Below are 18,882 nucleotides of genomic sequence, written 5' to 3' on the forward strand. Positions count from 1 at the left end.
CGGGGCGCTATTGACTCTTGCCGGCGCCCCCCCTGCCTGCGGGGCGCTATTGACTCTTGCCGGCGCCCCCCTGCCTGCGGGGCGCTATTGACTCTTGCCGGAGCCCCCCTGCCCGAGGGGCGCACTGCTGACTCTTGCCGGCGCGCCCCTTCCCGAGGGGCGCGCTGCTGACTCTTGCCGGCGCGCCCCTGCCTGCGGGGCGCTACTGACTCTTGCCGGCGCTCCCCTGCCCGAGGGGCGCTACTGACTCTTGCCGGCGCCCCCCCTGCCCGAGGGGCGCTATTGACTCTTGCCGGCGCGCCCCTGCCCGAGGGGCGCTATTGACTCTTGCCGGCGCGCCCCTGCCCGAGGGGCGCTATTGACTCTTGCCGGCGCGCCCCTGCCCGAGGGGCGCTATTGACTCTTGCCGGCGCGCCCCTGCCCGAGGGGCGCTACTGACTCCTGCCGGCGCCCCCCTGCCCGAGGGGCGCTACTGACTCCTGCCGGCGCCCCCCTGCCTGCGGGGCGCTACTGACTCTCGCCGGCGCCCCCCTGCCTGCGGGGCGCTACTGACTCTCGCCGGCGCTCCCCTGCCCGAGGGGCGCGCTACTGACTCTTGCCGGCGCCCCCCCTGCCCGAGGGGCGCGCTACTGACTCTTGCCGGTGCTCCCCTGCCCGAGGGGCGCGCTACTGACTCTTGCCGGCGCTCCCCTGCCCGAGGGGCGCGCTACTGACTCTTGCCGGCGCGCCCCTGCCTGCGGGGCGCTATTGACTCTTGCCGGCGCCCCCCCTGCCTGCGGGGCGCTATTGACTCTTGCCGGCGCCCCCCTGCCTGCGGGGCGCTATTGACTCTTGCCGGCGCGCCCCTTCCCGAGGGGCGCGCTGCTGACTCTTGCCGGCGCGCCCCTTCCCGAGGGGCGCGCTGCTGACTCTTGCCGGCGCGCCCCTGCCTGTGGGGCGCTACTGACTCTTGCCGGCGCCCCCCCTGCCTGCGGGGCGCTACTGACTCTTGCCGGCGCCCCCCCTGCCTGCGGGGCGCTACTGACTCTTGCCGGCGCTCCCCTGCCCGAGGGGCGCTATTGACTCTTGCCGGCGCTCCCCTGCCCGAGGGGCGCTATTGACTCTTGCCGGCGCTCCCCTGCCTGCGGGGCGCTATTGACTCTTGCCGGCGCGCCCCTGCCCGAGGGGCGCTATTGACTCTTGCCGGCGCGCCCCTGCCCGAGGGGCGCTATTGACTCTTGCCGGCGCTCCCCTGCCCGAGGGGCGCTACTGACTCTTGCCGGAGCCCCCCCTGCCCGAGGGGCGCTACTGACTCTTGCCGGCGCTCCCCTGCCCTAGGGGCGTGCTACTGACTCTTGCCGGCGCGCCCCTGCCCGAGGGGCGTGCTACTGACTCTTGCCGGCGCGCCCCTGCCCGAGGGGCGTGCTACTGACTCTTGCCGGAGCCCCCCCTGCCCGAGGGGCGCGCTACTGACTCTTGCCGGCGCTCCCCTGCCCGAGGGGCGCGCTACTGACTCTTGCCGGCGCTCCCCTGCCCGAGGGGCGCGCTACTGACTCTTGCCGGCGCGCCCCTGCCTGCGGGGCGCTACTGACTCTTGCCGGCGCCCCCCCTGCCTGCGGGGCGCTATTGACTCTTGCCGGCGCCCCCCCTGCCTGCGGGGCGCTATTGACTCTTGCCGGAGCCCCCCTGCCCGAGGGGCGCACTGCTGACTCTTGCCGGCGCGCCCCTTCCCGAGGGGCGCGCTGCTGACTCTTGCCGGCGCGCCCCTGCCTGCGGGGCGCTACTGACTCTTGCCGGCGCCCCCCCTGCCTGCGGGGCGCTACTGACTCTTGCCGGCGCTCCCCTGCCCGAGGGGCGCTATTGACTCTTGCCGGCGCTCCCCTGCCCGAGGGGCGCTATTGACTCTTGCCGGCGCTCCCCTGCCCGAGGGGCGCTATTGACTCTTGCCGGCGCTCCCCTGCCTGCGGGGCGCTATTGACTCTTGCCGGCGCGCCCCTGCCCGAGGGGCGCTATTGACTCTTGCCGGCGCGCCCCTGCCCGAGGGGCGCTATTGACTCTTGCCGGCGCGCCCCTGGCCGCGGGGCGCTACTGACTCTTGCCGGAGCCCCCCCTGCCCGAGGGGCGCGCTACTGACTCTTGCCGGCGCTCCCCTGCCCGAGGGGCGCTACTGACTCCTGCCGGCGCCCCCCTGCCTGCGGGGCGCTACTGACTCTCGCCGGTGCCCCCCTGCCTGCGGGGCGCTACTGACTCTCGCCGGCGCTCCCCTGCCCGAGGGGCGCGCTACTGACTCTTGCCGGCGCTCCCCTGCCCGAGGGGCGCTACTGACTCTTGCCGGCGCCCCCCCTGCCTGCGGGGCGCTACTGACTCTTGCCGGCGCCCCCCCTGCCTGCGGGGCGCTACTGACTCTTGCCGGCGCTCCCCTGCCCGAGGGGCGCTATTGACTCTTGCCGGCGCTCCCCTGCCTGCAGGGCGCTATTGACTCTTGCCGGCGCGCCCCTGCCCGAGGGGCGCTACTGACTCTCGCCGGCGCTCCCCTGCCCGAGGGGCGCTACTGACTCTTGCCGGCGCTCCCCTGCCCGCGGGGCGCTACTGACTCTTGCCGGAGCCCCCCCTGCCCGAGGGGCGCGCTACTGACTCTTGCCGGCGCTCCCCTGCCCGAGGGGCGCTACTGACTCCTGCCGGCGCCCCCCTGCCTGCGGGGCGCTTCTGACTCTTGCCGGCGCCCCCCTGCCTGCGGGGCGCTTCTGACTCTTGCCGGCGCCCCCCCTGCCTGCGGGGCGCTTCTGACTCTTGCCGGCGCCCCCCCTGCCTGCGGGGCGCTACTGACTCTTGCCGGCGCCCCCCCTGCCTGCGGGGCGCTACTGACTCTTGCCGGCGCCCCCCCTGCCTGCGGGGCGCTACTGACTCTTGCCGGCGCTCCCCTGCCCGAGGGGCGCTATTGACTCTTGCCGGCGCGCCCCTGCCCGAGGGGCGCTATTGACTCTTGCCGGCGCGCCCCTGCCCGAGGGGCGCTACTGACTCCTGCCGGCGCTCCCCTGCCTGCGGGGCGCTTCTGACTCTTGCCGGCGCCCCCCTGCCTGCGGGGCGCTTCTGACTCTTGCCGGCGCTCCCCTGCCCGAGGGGCGCTACTGACTCTTGCCGGCGCCCCCCCTGCCTGCGGGGCGCTACTGACTCTTGCCGGCGCCCCCCCTGCCTGCGGGGCGCTATTGACTCTTGCCGGCGCTCCCCTGCCCGAGGGGCGCTATTGACTCTTGCCGGCGCGCCCCTGCCCGAGGGGCGCTATTGACTCTTGCCGGCGCACCCCTGCCCGAGGGGCGCTACTGACTCCTGCCGGCGCCCCCCTGCCTGCGGGGCGCTACTGACTCCTGCCGGCGCCCCCCTGCCTGCGGGGCGCTACTGACTCTCGCCGGCGCTCCCCTGCCCGAGGGGCGCGCTACTGACTCTTGCCGGCGCGCCCCTGCCTGCGGGGCGCTACTGACTCTTGCCGGCGCCCCCCCTGCCTGCGGGGCGCTATTGACTCTTGCCGGCGCCCCCCCTGCCTGCGGGGCGCTATTGACTCTTGCCGGCGCCCCCCTGCCTGCGGGGCGCTATTGACTCTTGCCGGAGCCCCCCTGCCCGAGGGGCGCACTGCTGACTCTTGCCGGCGCGCCCCTTCCCGAGGGGCGCGCTGCTGACTCTTGCCGGCGCGCCCCTGCCTGCGGGGCGCTACTGACTCTTGCCGGCGCCCCCCCTGCCTGCGGGGCGCTACTGACTCTTGCCGGCGCTCCCCTGCCCGAGGGGCGCTATTGACTCTTGCCGGCGCTCCCCTGCCCGAGGGGCGCTATTGACTCTTGCCGGCGCTCCCCTGCCTGCGGGGCGCTATTGACTCTTGCCGGCGCGCCCCTGCCCGAGGGGCGCTATTGACTCTTGCCGGCGCGCCCCTGCCCGAGGGGCGCTATTGACTCTTGCCGGCGCGCCCCTGCCCGAGGGGCGCTATTGACTCTTGCCGGCGCGCCCCTGGCCGCGGGGCGCTACTGACTCTTGCCGGAGCCCCCCCTGCCCGAGGGGCGCGCTACTGACTCTTGCCGGCGCTCCCCTGCCCGAGGGGCGCTACTGACTCCTGCCGGCGCCCCCCTGCCTGCGGGGCGCTACTGACTCTCGCCGGTGCCCCCCTGCCTGCGGGGCGCTACTGACTCTCGCCGGCGCTCCCCTGCCCGAGGGGCGCGCTACTGACTCTTGCCGGCGCTCCCCTGCCCGAGGGGCGCTACTGACTCTTGCCGGCGCCCCCCCTGCCTGCGGGGCGCTACTGACTCTTGCCGGCGCCCCCCCTGCCCGAGGGGCGCGCTACTGACTCTGGCCGGCGCCCCCTCTGCCTGCGGGGCACTACTGACTCTGGCCGGCGCTCCCCTGCCCGAGGGGCGCTACTGACTCTTGCCGGCGCCCCCCCTGCCCGCGGGGCGCTACTGACTCCGGCCGGCGCTCCCCTGCCCGAGGGGCGCGTTACTGACTCCGGCCGGCGCTCCCCTGTCCGAGGGGCGCTACTGACTCCGGCCGGCGCTCCCCTGTCCGAGGGGCGCTACTGACTCCGGCCGGCGCTCCCCTGCCTGCGGCGCGCTACTGACTCTTGCCGGCGCTCCCCTGCCCGAGGGGCGCGCTACTGACTCTTGCCGGCGCTCCCCTGCCCGAGGGGCGCGCTACTGACTCTTGCCGGCGCTCCCCTGCCCGAGGGGCGCGCTACTGACTCGTGCCGGCGCTCCCCTGCCCGAGGGGCGCGCTACTGACTCGTGCCGGCGCTCCCCTGCCCGAGGGGCGCGCTACTGACTCGTGCCGGCGCTCCCCTGCCCGAGGGGCGCGCTACTGACTCGTGCCGGCGCTCCCCTGCCCGAGGGGCGCGCTACTGACTCGTGCCGGCGCTCCCCTGCCCGAGGGGCGCTACTGACTCTGGCCGGCGCCCCCCTGCCTGCGGGGTGCTACTGACTCTGGCCGGCGCCCCCCTGCCTGCGGGGCGCTTCTGACTCTTGCCGGCGCCCCCCTGCCTGCGGGGCGCTTCTGACTCTTGCCGGCGCTCCCCTGCCCGAGGGGCGCTACTGACTCTTGCTGGCGCCCCCCTGCCTGCGGGGCGCTACTGACTCTTGCCGACACACCTTCCCCGCTAATTCCCCAACGCCCGGAAGGTGTGGCTGAGGCCTGCCACGGAGACCATAGCTCTCCATCACCCCTAGGGGCTCGGAGGACCGACCGACCGACACCTGTCACAGGCACCCAGGACTGAGCCATGTTGTTACATCTGCCTCTAATGAGAGAAGTCTTCCCTGTACTTCCTGGTTGTCAGCTCCCTAACACCACCAGCCTTTCAGCCACTCAAGCACTCTCCTCTGGGCTACACCAGACCTGTCTTTGCCTTGCAGATTAACAAAAGGTTTCCCAGTCCCCTTGAGCATTTTCCCTGTGATTTCCAGCCCCTGACACTGGCTACTCAAAGAAATCCCTGATCCTTTGCTCCCAAAGGAACAGTGTACCCCAGTTGACCAATTTTCCCTTTTGCCACTGCTAACACACTGCACTTGTGAGCATTTGTAATAAGTCCAAAGAAAGTTTATTTAAAATAAAATAGAGATTCCACTAGAAACAAGAGCAAGTGATGGAAACATGGTTACAATACAAAAGAAAACCATAAAACGTGAATTAAGGCCTACACTTATTAATAGTTACCTTTCCTATCTAATAAAGTAGGTTTTCCCCACAAAGTTCAGTCTGTTGCAGAGCTGGCTGGCATCCCAGGAACCAAATACAAATGTTCATGAAACACGCTGTTCAACAAGGAGTCTCCTCAGTGAATGGCTGCAGAGTGTCTTTCTCTACCCTGTGATATACTTAACCAGTCTTTCATCTTAATTCACAGAAAGGGTGATCTGTTATAAAGTTCCATTTTACCTCCAAGGGTTTTGATTGCTTGGAGTTGTCTTTGATGGTTTTTCATTGACTGTTGTGGGATGAGGCAAGAGTAGACAACTGAACCTGGCTTTACACCACTGGCTGACCAGGGGGAGGTGACAATTCCCTCCCACTTGAATGGGCCATCACTGAGACATGCAATTCCCTGGAGACTCACTTTTACTCCAAAACCCAAAAGGCATTGTTTTCACTATACATTATCGCTTAAATATTTCCCATATAAACATCTCACGATGATTATGTGTATTGATGAGTTACAAGCTTTCCGTATAGACCTTCATGGATACATACCATGAGAGTAGTGTATTAGGTGTAGTGATTTTATCAGGTCTGGGACAGAAGTTGCTTGTAAAGAACAGTGAACGCTTTGTGCTTTGGCATCAGTGGGCCTCTGTGTTACACCTTTGGATTCAGTCTTGCCCCTCTGAGGCATTGGTGCATTCTCTTATTTCATATCACCTGCAAATGTGCATAAGCTGATCTCTAATTACTAGTCACTAATGTATAGCATTGGGTTGTGTCTGCTGCTATTGAAATCAAGAGAGGTTTTTCCATTGCCTTCTCTGGAAGAAGGCTTGGGCCCTAATTAGTCTAGCTTTCTAGCCTTAAAATCTATTAATCTATTCTCCCTTGTGGCAGTCCACCACTTATCTATTCCTACTAAATCTGTAATTATTTACCCCATTCTCTGGCCTCTTTTATCCACACAATTATTTTACTCAATTGAGCATTTCACCATCAAGACAGTACTTGCTAACTTTAGATTAGTCATTTATGTGAAAGTAAACTTCTTTTTCAAGTATTATATGTTCTCCTTCACTCGATTCTCCTATTAGAGTTGTTGATTAAAAGACGCAGCCAGTTGTTTTACTGCACTCATGGTTCATTCTTAAAAGTGTTCAAAAGACTAAACAACTAAATTTAGCCAAATTTATTGTCTAAAGACAAAGAAGAACAATATGAAAAGGAGGCCTACATATCCTCTTTCTGAGAAGCAAATTTTCACAGTGTATTCACCTTACACATGTCAACTAGCAGTATTTATACAGTAGTATTTGTTTTATAGGTTACAAAACTCTTTACACATCACTAAAATCCAACACACAAGTGCGTAGCAGTTCCTTAACTAGTAGTTCTGTACCTTTGTTATCTTTGTTTGAATACTACCATTCCAGGTACTGTCCATGAAGGTGTCCTCCTATACTTTCTCATGTTGTGTTTTGAATACTTAATTCAAAGTGTTACTGAGCCCTGAAAGTACTCCCTAACCGTTCTTGGTACAAAGTATTCACAAAGCTTGCTTTGACAAGTTTCCTATTTTCTAGTCTGACTTCAGCTTTGCAAAATGTTGTGAGATACTTGACATGGGTGAACAAAATTGTGGGAAGAGCATAATACATGAACATAACTTCCCAACTTCCATATATAAAATTTAATGTAATGTTACAGTAATATCATGCACCTAGTACCTATTAATGTGGTGTATAGTACATCTAAGGTATATGTATGGGCTAACGGTGTAATGTATATTGTTTGAATTAGTTGATAATTGTAGATAAGTGAAAAAGATAAGTGAGAAAAATCCCCTGAATTTTTCAAGAGGTAGCGTGAGAACTATTATGCCATTCTATTAAGGGTGGGATTTTTTGTTTGTTTGTTTAAAAAGGACATGTAGTTTGGATCAGATTGATTTTTTTTTTTTTTTTTTAACCTTTCTGTGCCTTTTTTACTCTATCTTTAGTTGTGGCAATGACAAATCTTTTTTCCATATTTTGAAAACGATTGTGTCATATCTAAAAAGCCAAAATCTGTTCTCTAGGGCATTTTTTGTGCATGTGTATGTGTGCTGACACAGCATAATGCTTTGCTACACAGGAATTGCTATACTGGGTCAGACTCATGCTCCATCTAGTCCAGTATTGTGTCAGTGGCCAGTACCAAATGCTTCTGAGAAAGGTACAAAAAAAACCAGATCAGGTTGGTGTGGGATAATCTGCACCCATCCTAATCCCTAATAATCAGAGATCGGTTTAAACCCTGAAGCATAAGGTTTTATCTCCCTTCCAATCCTTTTGCCATTAGCATTAATTATTATAATTCTGAATATTCTTTTTATCCATGTAAACATCCAATTACTCTTTGAATCTTGCTAAATTTTGGCTTCAGTTTCATTCTAGGGGAATGAATTCAACTGTCTAATTACATGTTTGAAAAAGTGTTTCCTTTTATCCGTTTTGTATTTGTCACCTTTCAATTTTATTTCATGTCCCCTTGTTCTAGCATTATGAGACTGGGTGAACAGAACGTCCCAGTCTACCTTCTTACCATTTCTAATGAACAGTGGTATTAGAGTGGACTTATTTTACATTTCCAGGAGCAGTGCAGGGTGGGAATTATGGTACTATTTTTCCTCCTTGCCCTGGGGAAGGAAAGTAATTTATTACTTGCATTAGTTGGATTGGTGTGTGGGGGAGGGGAAGAGGCACAGCTCCAACTTTTCCCCAGCCCTTCCTGACTAGCTAGTTAAGGTGAGGAGTCAGCAGTTGCATAGTGCTCCGTACCCCTATGCCCTCAGACTCAAGGTCATGCAGGAGAGTATTGTTCCCCTGGTGGAGGTGTACAGCCCATGTGGAAATCTAGCCCAAAGAGTATATTCTGACTGCACAGGATAGTACAGGAGTGGGAGATGAATCCCTATGGGAAGAACGCGTTTCTCTGTGAATTAGTTTCACTAGATTTCTAATTGTGTTATGAAATGTATTTAAAATCATGTATGTAGAGTAGCTACGTGATTGGTTTACTGGGCTCATTTGTTCCCCTCTCCTTTTCTGCAGGTTTGAAGATGGCACTGTTTCGTTCCTTGATATCATTGCACTGAAACATGGATTTGATGCTTTGGAAAGACTTACAGGTCAGTCGCACATATAACTCTAACACCAAAGAAGGAAGTTCCAGATTAATACACAGGGCTTGATTCTGGTCTTGTTGACACCACTAACTTAATTCACTTGGATAGAGTTATGACTATTGTTCACTCATTTGAGATTGGAATCGTGCGTGTCAGTGGTGTATTCAATTTTAAAATATCAGATTTTTCCAAGCCATTTTGTCACTATCTATAATAAAAACAAAACATCAATGGGATTCTTCTAAATAAACGTGTAAAGTTTTGAGCAGGTGACACATTTGTAACCTGAATCACATTCACAGATATACGGAAGGATTTAGTAGAAAAATATTTGAATTAATTAGCTGGGCTTCATTCAGCTGTAGTTGGCAGCAGTAACTTTTCCTACTGCATATTCGAACTTGATGATGTGGCTTGGTGCTGAAGAGCTATTTTGTGATAGGGAAACCAGTAAAAACAATTTAGTGAATTCCCAAAAGCTTCTTGTTAAATAAGAAATAGTGTTCCATTGTCTGTTTGGCTACTTTCAGGCAGTAAACTTTCCAGGCAATTTTACTTTTTACAACAGTATATATTGCATTATCATGATGTCTTTTAATGGAAACCATTCTAAAATAGATTGCATTTTACATTCCTTATTCAGCCTTTTTTTTTCTGGGCAGCTACATCTCAGGAAAAAAAATACATGACTGTGAAGCCACTGTAGAAATAATTTAAGGATTTCAGTATGAGTAATCACTTTTTAGATCATTCATAGAAGAATCTGAAAGATATTGATGAATTCAGTTCTGTAGAAGGCTTCCTATCCTCGGCTGACATGATTTAAAACTAATCCTATGAGTGAATTTCTGTGTTGTCTCATTTTTATTTTTTTCATAAATATTTATATTCTATAATTCAAATGTGACTCTCTGAATAGTTAGATGGCATTGTTATAACAATCAGATATAGTAGTATAGTATAACAATCTGATATAGTAGCCCACCTAAGTAGTGACATGCATCCATTGGGGAAAAAATAGTAATCCCCTCCCTCAAAAAAACCTTCCTATTTATTGAGATGCACACCATGTTCCATGAAATTTGCAGTTCCCTTTCACATTTGGGTAAGTGATTTCCTTTCTGCTGTGTTGTCTCCTACATCAGTGGTTCTCAAAGCCGGTCCGCCACTTATTCAGGGAAAGCCCCTGGTGCACCGGACCAGTTTGTTTACCTGCTGCGTCCGCAGGTTCAGCCGATCGCGGCTCCCACTGGCTGCGGTTTGCCGCTCCAGGCCAATGGGGGCTGCGGGAAGGGCGTCCAGCACGTCCCTGGGCCCACGCCGCTTCCCGCAGCCCCCATTGGCCTGGAGCAGCGAACCGCGGCCACTGGGAGCCGTGATCGGCCGAACCTGTGGACGCGGCAGGTAAACAAAGCGGTCCGGCATGCCAAGGGCTTTCCCTGAACAAGCAGCGGATCGGCTTTGAGAACCACTGTCCTACATGGTAGTAGGACACAGTTACATAAAATGAAAAGTATTTTCAGCTTCTGTTAGTAATTGGCACTGAAAAATACTGAGGTTTATTAAACGTTATCCATATATTTACCCATATTTATTACTATTACCCCATATCCCATTGGGTGGATCACGTAAAAAGATGCATATGGGTGAGTGCTACTCATTGGTTTATGGAATAAAAGTTCTCCAGAAACTAGTCTAAATCTCTGCAGAAGGTCCACTGGAGAGGAGGTCACAGTGGCCACATTGTGATAGCCTCCTTTGTGCAGGAGATTTGGGAGTTTTAAGGAAACAAAACAGCCCCCAAAGTAGGGTTGCCAATTTTGGTTGGTATTCCTGGAGGTTTCATCACGTGACATAATCTTCAACTGAAGTTTAATCTTTAATTCCTGGACACTCCTGGACAATCCTGGAGGGCTGCCAACCATACCCCAAAAAGGGCATGAACAAGGCTGCCAGGAGATGTCCTCACTCAGAACCTTCTCTGTATGAGCTCCTGCGAAGCCCTGGGCAGGAATCAAAGCTGCATTCCCTAGTGGAAACCTTTGGAATGAAGGGTATTAGAACCAACAGTTCCATGTTAAAGTGAGTCTCCCAGAATCACAAAGGGTCTTCTTGACTCCAGGATGTGTAACACATTATTCCTTGCATCAGCTGGTGCTTATCTGGCCCAGTATCACAAATCCATGAGATGACCATTAATGCCAGATTTTGCATTTAAATCAGAGATTTTTCTAAAAGATACATAAAATTACATGAAGCCAGAGAGTTCCCTATTGACAACATATAGGATGAGGCTTAACTGCATTGTTTATTAGCACGCACATAGAATATATTGTGCTTATGAAATGTGTTCTTGGCATATCAGTTTCAGGCGCAAATGTAGGTATAGGTGATGTGTAAGGCCTACATCTCTCAACTTTCTTCAGCTCACTCTTCAATTTGTTATTTTCAAGCACAGATGCATCAAACACATACCTGACATAACAGTGGCCCCAATCCAGAGAGGCACTAAGCATCTGTGGGGCTTTTGTAATACCTGCTGGCTGTCATAGTGATTTCAGATGTTCAGTGCCTGAGGATTTGGCCCAGTGATTGAAAAGTGGCTGTGTTCCTTTCTGATGTCCCAAGGATTTTGTGAGGCGTCTTCTGTGACCCGGAGTGCCTGGGGCTGCCCTCACTAGAAATGCCAAGGTCAGGGCAGGCTGCAAAAGGGAGAAAAGATACTTCCAAGCCTGGGGGTAACACTGAAGTTAAACTCCCCAACCAGTCACAAACTCTGCTTCTGATCCCTCACACTGGTTATCAAAAAGCAAAAAAAGAAATCACACAGCCACCTTTATTGCATTTCAGTTCTTTGGCTCCCAGTTAGCACATAGGTCCAGTACAGTGAGAAGTTATTTAAAAAACTCTGCTCACATATACAAAATGTTCTTCTGACCCCAAAGGGTCAGCCACATTACCAGGTCAATATAGGTTTGGATCTTACCCAAAATACCATGCTCCCAGCCAATCCTTTAGAGTCTAAAACTAAACGTTTATAATAAAAAAGAAAGAACAAGAAGAGAGATGTTAAATGGTAAAACAGTCACATACATACAAAGACTTCAACATCCATGTATCAGGTTCCTAGCAGTATTGGTAAGTTTGCTGTTTGAAAGTCCCTCTGGAACACATCCACAGCTTGGATGGGTCATTCAGTCCTTTGTTCAGAGGTTCATTTGTAGAAATGTTACTACAGAGGTAAGAATCAGGAATGAAGACAAGAAGCAGGACTGAAGACAATTTTGGAGAAGATGCAACTGCCTTTTATAGTCTTTTCCCACACAGCCTGTGCTACCTTTGTCCCAAACACAAGCTGCCCAGCACATGGCTTGGAAGCCTTAGAGTTCTGTCCATAGGCATGCCCCTGCATCCCTTGCTGAGTCATAATGTGTATCCCTTGTCTTCTCTCAATGGGCCAGTTGTATAGCTGATGGTCCTTGATGAGCCATCAAGCAGGCTAGGCAGTGCTGATACCAAACTTTCTGGGGATGTCACCCAGAAGCATAGTACAAATTTTGTAATACAGGGCTGGAGCACCCACAGGGAAAAATTAGTGGGTGCTCCACACCCACTGGCAGCCAAGCTCCCCCCTCCTCGCCTCCTTCTCCCCCCAACACCTCTCCTGAGCGTGCCACATCCCTGCTCCTCACCCTCCCTCCCAGCGTTTCCCACCGCCCTGCCGCCTAACATCTGTTTGGCAGCGCTTAGGACTTTCCAGGAGGGAGGGGGATGCGGCACACTCAGGGAAGGAGGTGGAGAAGAGGCGGGGCAGGGGTGGGGACTTGGGGGAAGGGAGTGGAATGGGGGTGCGGACTTTGGGAAAGCGGTGGAATGGGGGCGGTGCAGGGGTGGGGCCAGGGGTGCGGGGGGGTTGAGCACCCACCAGGAAGAGGGGAGGTCAGCGCCTATGACCCAAAATACAAAGGTGATACAAACACATAAATGAGATTATCACATCTGGCAAATTATAACATTTTTGCAGATATCTTCCATGGCATATCCGGCAAAACTCACTGCAATTTTACAATATTGGTATTCATAATATCCTAAAGTGCCCCCCCCCCGATTCTATTCAGAGTCACAACTTCTATAGCTCCTCAAGGGCCTGCTCCTCTTGAAATCAATAGCGGAGCTTTCATTGATGTTAATGCGAGCAGGATTGAGACCCAAATGAATAAGGAGATTTTGGACGCTCTCCGTATACAGACTACAGTTCAGAAATGGAACCTTTGGTATATTGTTGATCTATCCATAGAATAAACTGCTTTAATAATATGTATATTCACTAGACAAACATGTTCTGTGGTAAAGGAGCAGTTCTGTGGAATTCAGGAGCAAACTTCTTTGGTTGACAGTGCACAAACATTACCAGGGACCTGACAGGAAAGGAGGCAAAACATCATCCCTCCCAATGCATTTCTTTTTTCATCTTCGCTTCCTTCTGGCACCTATTTCAGCTGAAGAATTTATAAATCTAATGAGGGTACTAGGCTGAGGAAAAAACTGCTCCCCTCCAGTCCTGGTCCTGGATAAGATGCGTGATAATAATGTGATGACAGGATAAATATAGGCATGAATGAACAGTTTGAGGCCTTTTGTTCCCGCTTTTGATTTGCTTCCTGGTCTGTATGAGTGATGAAAATCTAAGACCATACACACACAAAAAAAGACTGTGTGTGTGTATGTAGATTTGTCTAAATTCTCTGCAGTGTCTTTTGTCTTCTAATTTTGGACTAATTCATTTGTCACTGGTGGACTTTTTTATTTTTTTATTTTATTTTATTTTTTTTGAGGAAGCATTTTCTTTGTCTGGCTTGTATGTCAGTTCTTGTCATGAATTTTCTGTAGAATACAAACTAAGGCTTCAAGGCAAGAATAAATTCCTTCACAAGGACAGGCTTGAAATGATAGCTTTCTGTGTGAAAAGATCTGTCTCTGGTATTTTGGATACATCAAATTTTATTTTCCCTATCATTCATCGGTAGCCATGTTTAACTGCAAATCAGATGTTTTTATACTACTCTGGGGTGAGTGTGGTGAATTATTGTATTTGCTCAAACCGCCTTTTGACCATGTTCTTGGCCAATATGGGTGAATAAACGGTCTTCTAATGAGCTTATGGTGTTCATTATCACCTTCAGAAGAATTATACATTGCTTACTCTCAAGAGTCTAAAAATGGTTCGATAAGTTTGCCATAATTTTTATATATAACAATGTCTATATATTGAAATAACTTCATAGAATAATTTAGAATTCTTTCTTGCAATACACTGTAGATGGTGTGATTTAAAATTAAATATTAGGATGAACTTTAATTTTTTTCCACTGATATCTCTTGCTATAGGGCTGACCTTTTTTATTTTTACCCTTTTTTGAAATTGGAAATTTTAATGATTTTTTTAAAGTGAAACTGAGGAGGTGTTTTGTATTAAATATTCTTTAAAAATTGGAAAACTACGAATTGGGGGAGGGGGGAATTGTCTGTTTGGATGTTTCAGTTTTGGTTTTCCACCTCCCCCTTCCCCACTCCTTGCTTTTCAGTGGCAACTTGGAAAAGGGGAGGAAAATAAAAATAAAGGGGGAGAGAGTGGAGGAGGAGAGGAAAGAGTTCAAAAATGAAATTTAAGAAACCTAAACAGTGTGATAAAAATGTTCACATAAAATTTTAAAATAAACTAAAAATTATTGCTTTTTGAAACCTGTGTGGAACAAAAGTGACTTAACAATTTCCCCCAGTTTCTTGACCAGCTGTACCTAATTATGTTCCATCACAAGATTAAGCAGTAATTCTTCTGTGTGACAAATCTAGCTAAGGTTCTTCTGTGGCCCCCATAACAGTAGTATCTGAGTGCCTCCCAATTTTAATGTCTTTGTCTTGACCACATTGAGGGAAATACAGCTGCACTAGGAGAAGGGGATAAAATGGGACCCAGACGGAGCCACCCCCATCCCTTGCACCCTCCTGGGCAGGGGTGACCCTACTCCCTGACTTTGGGAAACTAAGATCCAGGTGGTATCCTTGGGGGAAAACTGCAGAGAGCAGCCATTCAGAGCTCCAGCCAGTAGGACCAGGAGCAGCCAAAGCCGGGATCTGAATATTTCGGGCAAACCTGTTGAAATTCTGCAACTTACTCTGCCCTGTGCTGATAGGCTGTTTGCTCCAATCCTCCTCCTTCATCTCAGTTTCATCTGCCCCTCCTTCATTTTCCTCCCCTGCTGTGTTCCCCTCACCCCCCTTCCCCTCCTTCTTCTTCCCATTTAGGGTTTCCCCTCCAGACTAAACCCATTAAAAAAAGAAATTGTGGTACTGACATGACGTTTTCCGCCATCACATTGTTTACTCTGCTTGTGTGTTCTACCCTTTTCCCTGCCCTCTGTAAGCTCTATGGGGCAGGAACTGTCTACTACTCTTTGTTTACACAATGTCTATCACAATGGGATCCACGCTTGCTGGGCCCTGAGGTGCTATCATAATAAACACGATTAATAATAATGTCCCCATTTTACCGATTGGGAACTGAGGCACAGAGAGACTAAGTGACTTGTTCGAGGTCCCACAAGTCTGTGGCGAAGGAGGAAATTGAATGCAAGCTAGCACCTTAACCAGTGGGTACACTGTTTTCTCCAAACTATGCCTACAATTCATGTGATCCTGTAGTAGCATTTGTGGTCTCAGATTATTCTAATTTTGATCATCAGCTGGCAAGAGCAAACTGGAAAAATGCACAGTTTTGCCAAAAACATGGAGTGCAACCCTTAGTGGGGTGTGGAGGAATGTGGCAGGGGGGCGAGCAACAACACCAGCCCTGCGCAGGAGGGAGGGCTCAGGAGAGTGGCTCAGGCTGAGCCAGCTCGACATGGGCAGGTGGCAGGGGGTCTTGGGCTGGCCCCCCATGCAAGGGGTAGAGGGAAGCTTCGGGCCAGTCCTGGGTGTGTGGCAGGGGGCCTCATGCCAGTCCCATGGGTGGGCAGGTGGAAGGGGGGCTCGAGCCAGCCCCATGCAGGTTGGCGGCGGGGTGGTGGCTTGTGCCAACCTCACGCGCGGGGGAGAAAGGAGGGCCTTGGGCCAGCCCTGAGGGCAGGAAGCAGGGAAGGTGGGAGGAGGGGGGGGGAGCTCGCGCAGGGCCTCAGGCCACTCCATGCAGTGTCCCGTTTTCCCTTTGCGAAAATATGGTCACCCTAACACTGCTATATATACCTGTGCTAACAGGGTGTGCAGCATAGGTACTCTACAACTGCCCTAAGTGTAGACATAGCCTAAGCAGCAGAATATTCTTCATTAAGGGCTTGATCCTGCAGAGACCAGATCAAGTATTTATAACCATGCACAGCCCTGAAAGGTGATTGGAAGATGTGGTGATATGTAGAGCATGACCCGTAGTATGGAGCAGCAGTGCATTATTCAGTGCAAAAATGTCTTCTGCATGCCTGCTTACAGTAGTTAGTGTTAGGGTGAACTTTCTGAGCCTTGACTCTGCCCATTCCTAATCCCCAACATGCCCCTTTTGGCCCCTTCTGAGATGAGGTGGCAAAGGATAGAGGTGTGTACAATGCAGAACAATCTGTATGCTTTTGCAGAACTGCTGTGCACTGGGTCACCTGTGGGCAAATCTTTGGCACATTGCTTTCTATATACTGTACTTTGTATATACTTATGCCTGCACAATCAATGCAAAATAGGTCATCAGTATTTGCACTTATACAATGTGAGCTAGCTGAGAAACACTTCCTAATTAAAAAAACGGTTGCAGATTTGTGTTAAACCACTTGGTGCACATTTCACACACTTGAATTGTCCTAAAATTTTCTGTGGTGAGATGTACAGGGAGACGTGTATTGCTTATAAATTGTCTGTTTTCCGTTGATCCCAGAGTATTTGGGGAGGAGAGGTAGATACGCTGGAGGGTAGGGATTGGATACAGAGGGACCTAGACAAATTTGAGGGTTGGGCCAAAAGAAATTTGATGAGGTTCAACAAGGACAAGTGCAGAATCCTGCACTTAGGACGGAAGAATCCCATGCACCGCTACAGACTAGGGACCGAATGGCTAGGCAGCAGTTCTGCAGAAAAGGACCTGGGGTTACAGTGGACGAGAAGCTGGATATGAGTCAACAGTGTGCCGTTGTTGCCAAGAAGGCCAATGGCATTGTGGAATGTGTAAGTAGGGGCACTGCCAGCAGATCGAGGGACATGATTGTTCCACTCTATTAGACATTGGTGAGGCCTCATCTGGAGTACTGTTTCCAGTTTTGGGCCCCACACTACAAGAAGGATGTGGAAAAATTGGAAAGCATCCAGCGGAGGGCAACAAAAATGATTAGGGGACTGGAACACATGACTTATGAGGAGTGGCTGAGGGAACTGGGATTGTTTAGTCTGCGGAAGAGAAGAATGAGGGGGGATTTGATAGCTGCTTTCAACTACCTGAAAGGGGGTTCCAAAGAGGATGGATCTAGACTGTTCTCCGTGGTAGCAGATGACAGAACGAGGAGTAATGGTCTCAAGTTGCAGTGGGGGAGGTTTAGGTTGGATATTAGGAAAAACTTTTTCACTAGGAGGGTGGTGAAACACTGGAATGCGTTACCTAGGGAGGTGGTGGAATCCCCTTCCTTAGAAATTTTTAAGGTCAGGCTTGACAAAGCCCTGGCTGGGATGATTTAGTTGGGGATTGGTCCTGCTTTGAGCAGGGGGTTGGACTAGATGACCTCCTGAGGTCCCTTCCAACCCTGATATTCTATGATTTGTTTTGTATTCATCTTACACAAAAACAGATTCTTATTCTGGGCTTCAAATGTGTTGCGATTCAATGACAAGACTGCACAAAGCTTTAAGCAAGCAAGCAGGCTGGTCTGCCAACGGACTGGTCCTGTCAGCTTTCCACCCTCTCCTTTATTCTTTCTCTCCCCCCGCGCATTACATTCTCCAACAGATAAAAGGAATACACTGGCTTTGTTTAACATTCTTATTTACCAATTTCTATCTACCGCATTCCTTGCTCTCGGGCCTTGAGTCCAGTCCTGGGAGGCTTCCCACGGTTCATGTCATCTGGGCGAGATTCCAAGGTTCATGCCTTTGGATGGAGCAGTGTGTGCACTGCTCCTACACAACTCTCCGGGTGTGCCCTGAATGTTGCCAAGTGCATGAACCCCGTATGAATCCTACACAAATGGATTGGGATAGAAACAAAGTGTTGTTGTTGTTAATTTTTCCCTTTTGTGCAAATATTAATAGAAGCACCTCTGGTTCATGTCGTATGGATTGGATTTGAATTGTAACAGTGTGATGCTTTACGTTTAAGAAGGAAACAACCAATGGAATGTAAATCAGCAGTAGAATTTGATAATAAGAATATGTTTTAAAACAAAAAACTGTTTGAATCTGATCTTTCTGATCTCAACTTTCAGATAACATTTAGCAAGAAGGAGTATTTCCTGTTAAAATTGCAGCATAGTGTGTGGGGGCGTGTTTACTTAATTCTTTTTCAGAGATCTTTTTTTTTTATCATTTTAACACATGCTTGGTATTAGCTAGTAAATATTTTTTTCCTACATTTTATCCATTTAGAAAAAAAAGCAATGTAAATAATTTGCAATAATTTAAAAATTCATTATTTGGTCATTATGATTAGGATACATTCTATCATTATTTGGTCATTTTGATTAGGATACATTCTTTCTGTTCTTCCCCAGAAAGTAGATACAGAAATTACAATTGTATTAATGTGGGAGAAATCAGTATATATAATTGTTTTGTTTTCTGGTTTTTTGTTGTTCTGTTTAATTATGTTATACCTCAAGTAAATAAAAAAATGAATGAAAAGGTCAGCATCTTTCTGGTTAATCTTACTAACAAATAAATTTAGGTAGAAGTTTGAAATTCCATTTAAAGTTACAGCAGCAATAAGAGAAAAGACAGTGAGCTTCAGTCTTCTCTCATATACATTTTAAACTTGTCTAATAATCGAGCCTAGAGTGACCTGTAAGGAACATCTTACCTGTATATATTGTATTACACAC

The 18,882-nt window shown here is 51.0% G+C and overlaps 1 protein-coding gene across 5 annotated transcripts in view; it reads left to right on the forward strand.

The window, feature by feature from the left end:
* MOCOS (molybdenum cofactor sulfurase) overlaps positions 1-18,882 on the forward strand; it is a 409,994-nt gene that overhangs the window by 238,770 nt on the left and 152,342 nt on the right. For all 5 annotated transcript variants that reach the window (XM_037889907.2, XM_043540409.1, XM_043540412.1 and 2 more), the window contains one exon: positions 8,748-8,824. In XM_037889907.2, the coding sequence (XP_037745835.1) occupies positions 8,748-8,824 (77 nt within the window). The remainder of the gene's footprint in view (positions 1-8,747; positions 8,825-18,882) is intronic.

Source organism: Chelonia mydas, chromosome 2 (genome assembly GCF_015237465.2).
Source record: "Chelonia mydas isolate rCheMyd1 chromosome 2, rCheMyd1.pri.v2, whole genome shotgun sequence".
NCBI classification, from domain to species: Eukaryota; Metazoa; Chordata; order Testudines; family Cheloniidae; genus Chelonia; species Chelonia mydas.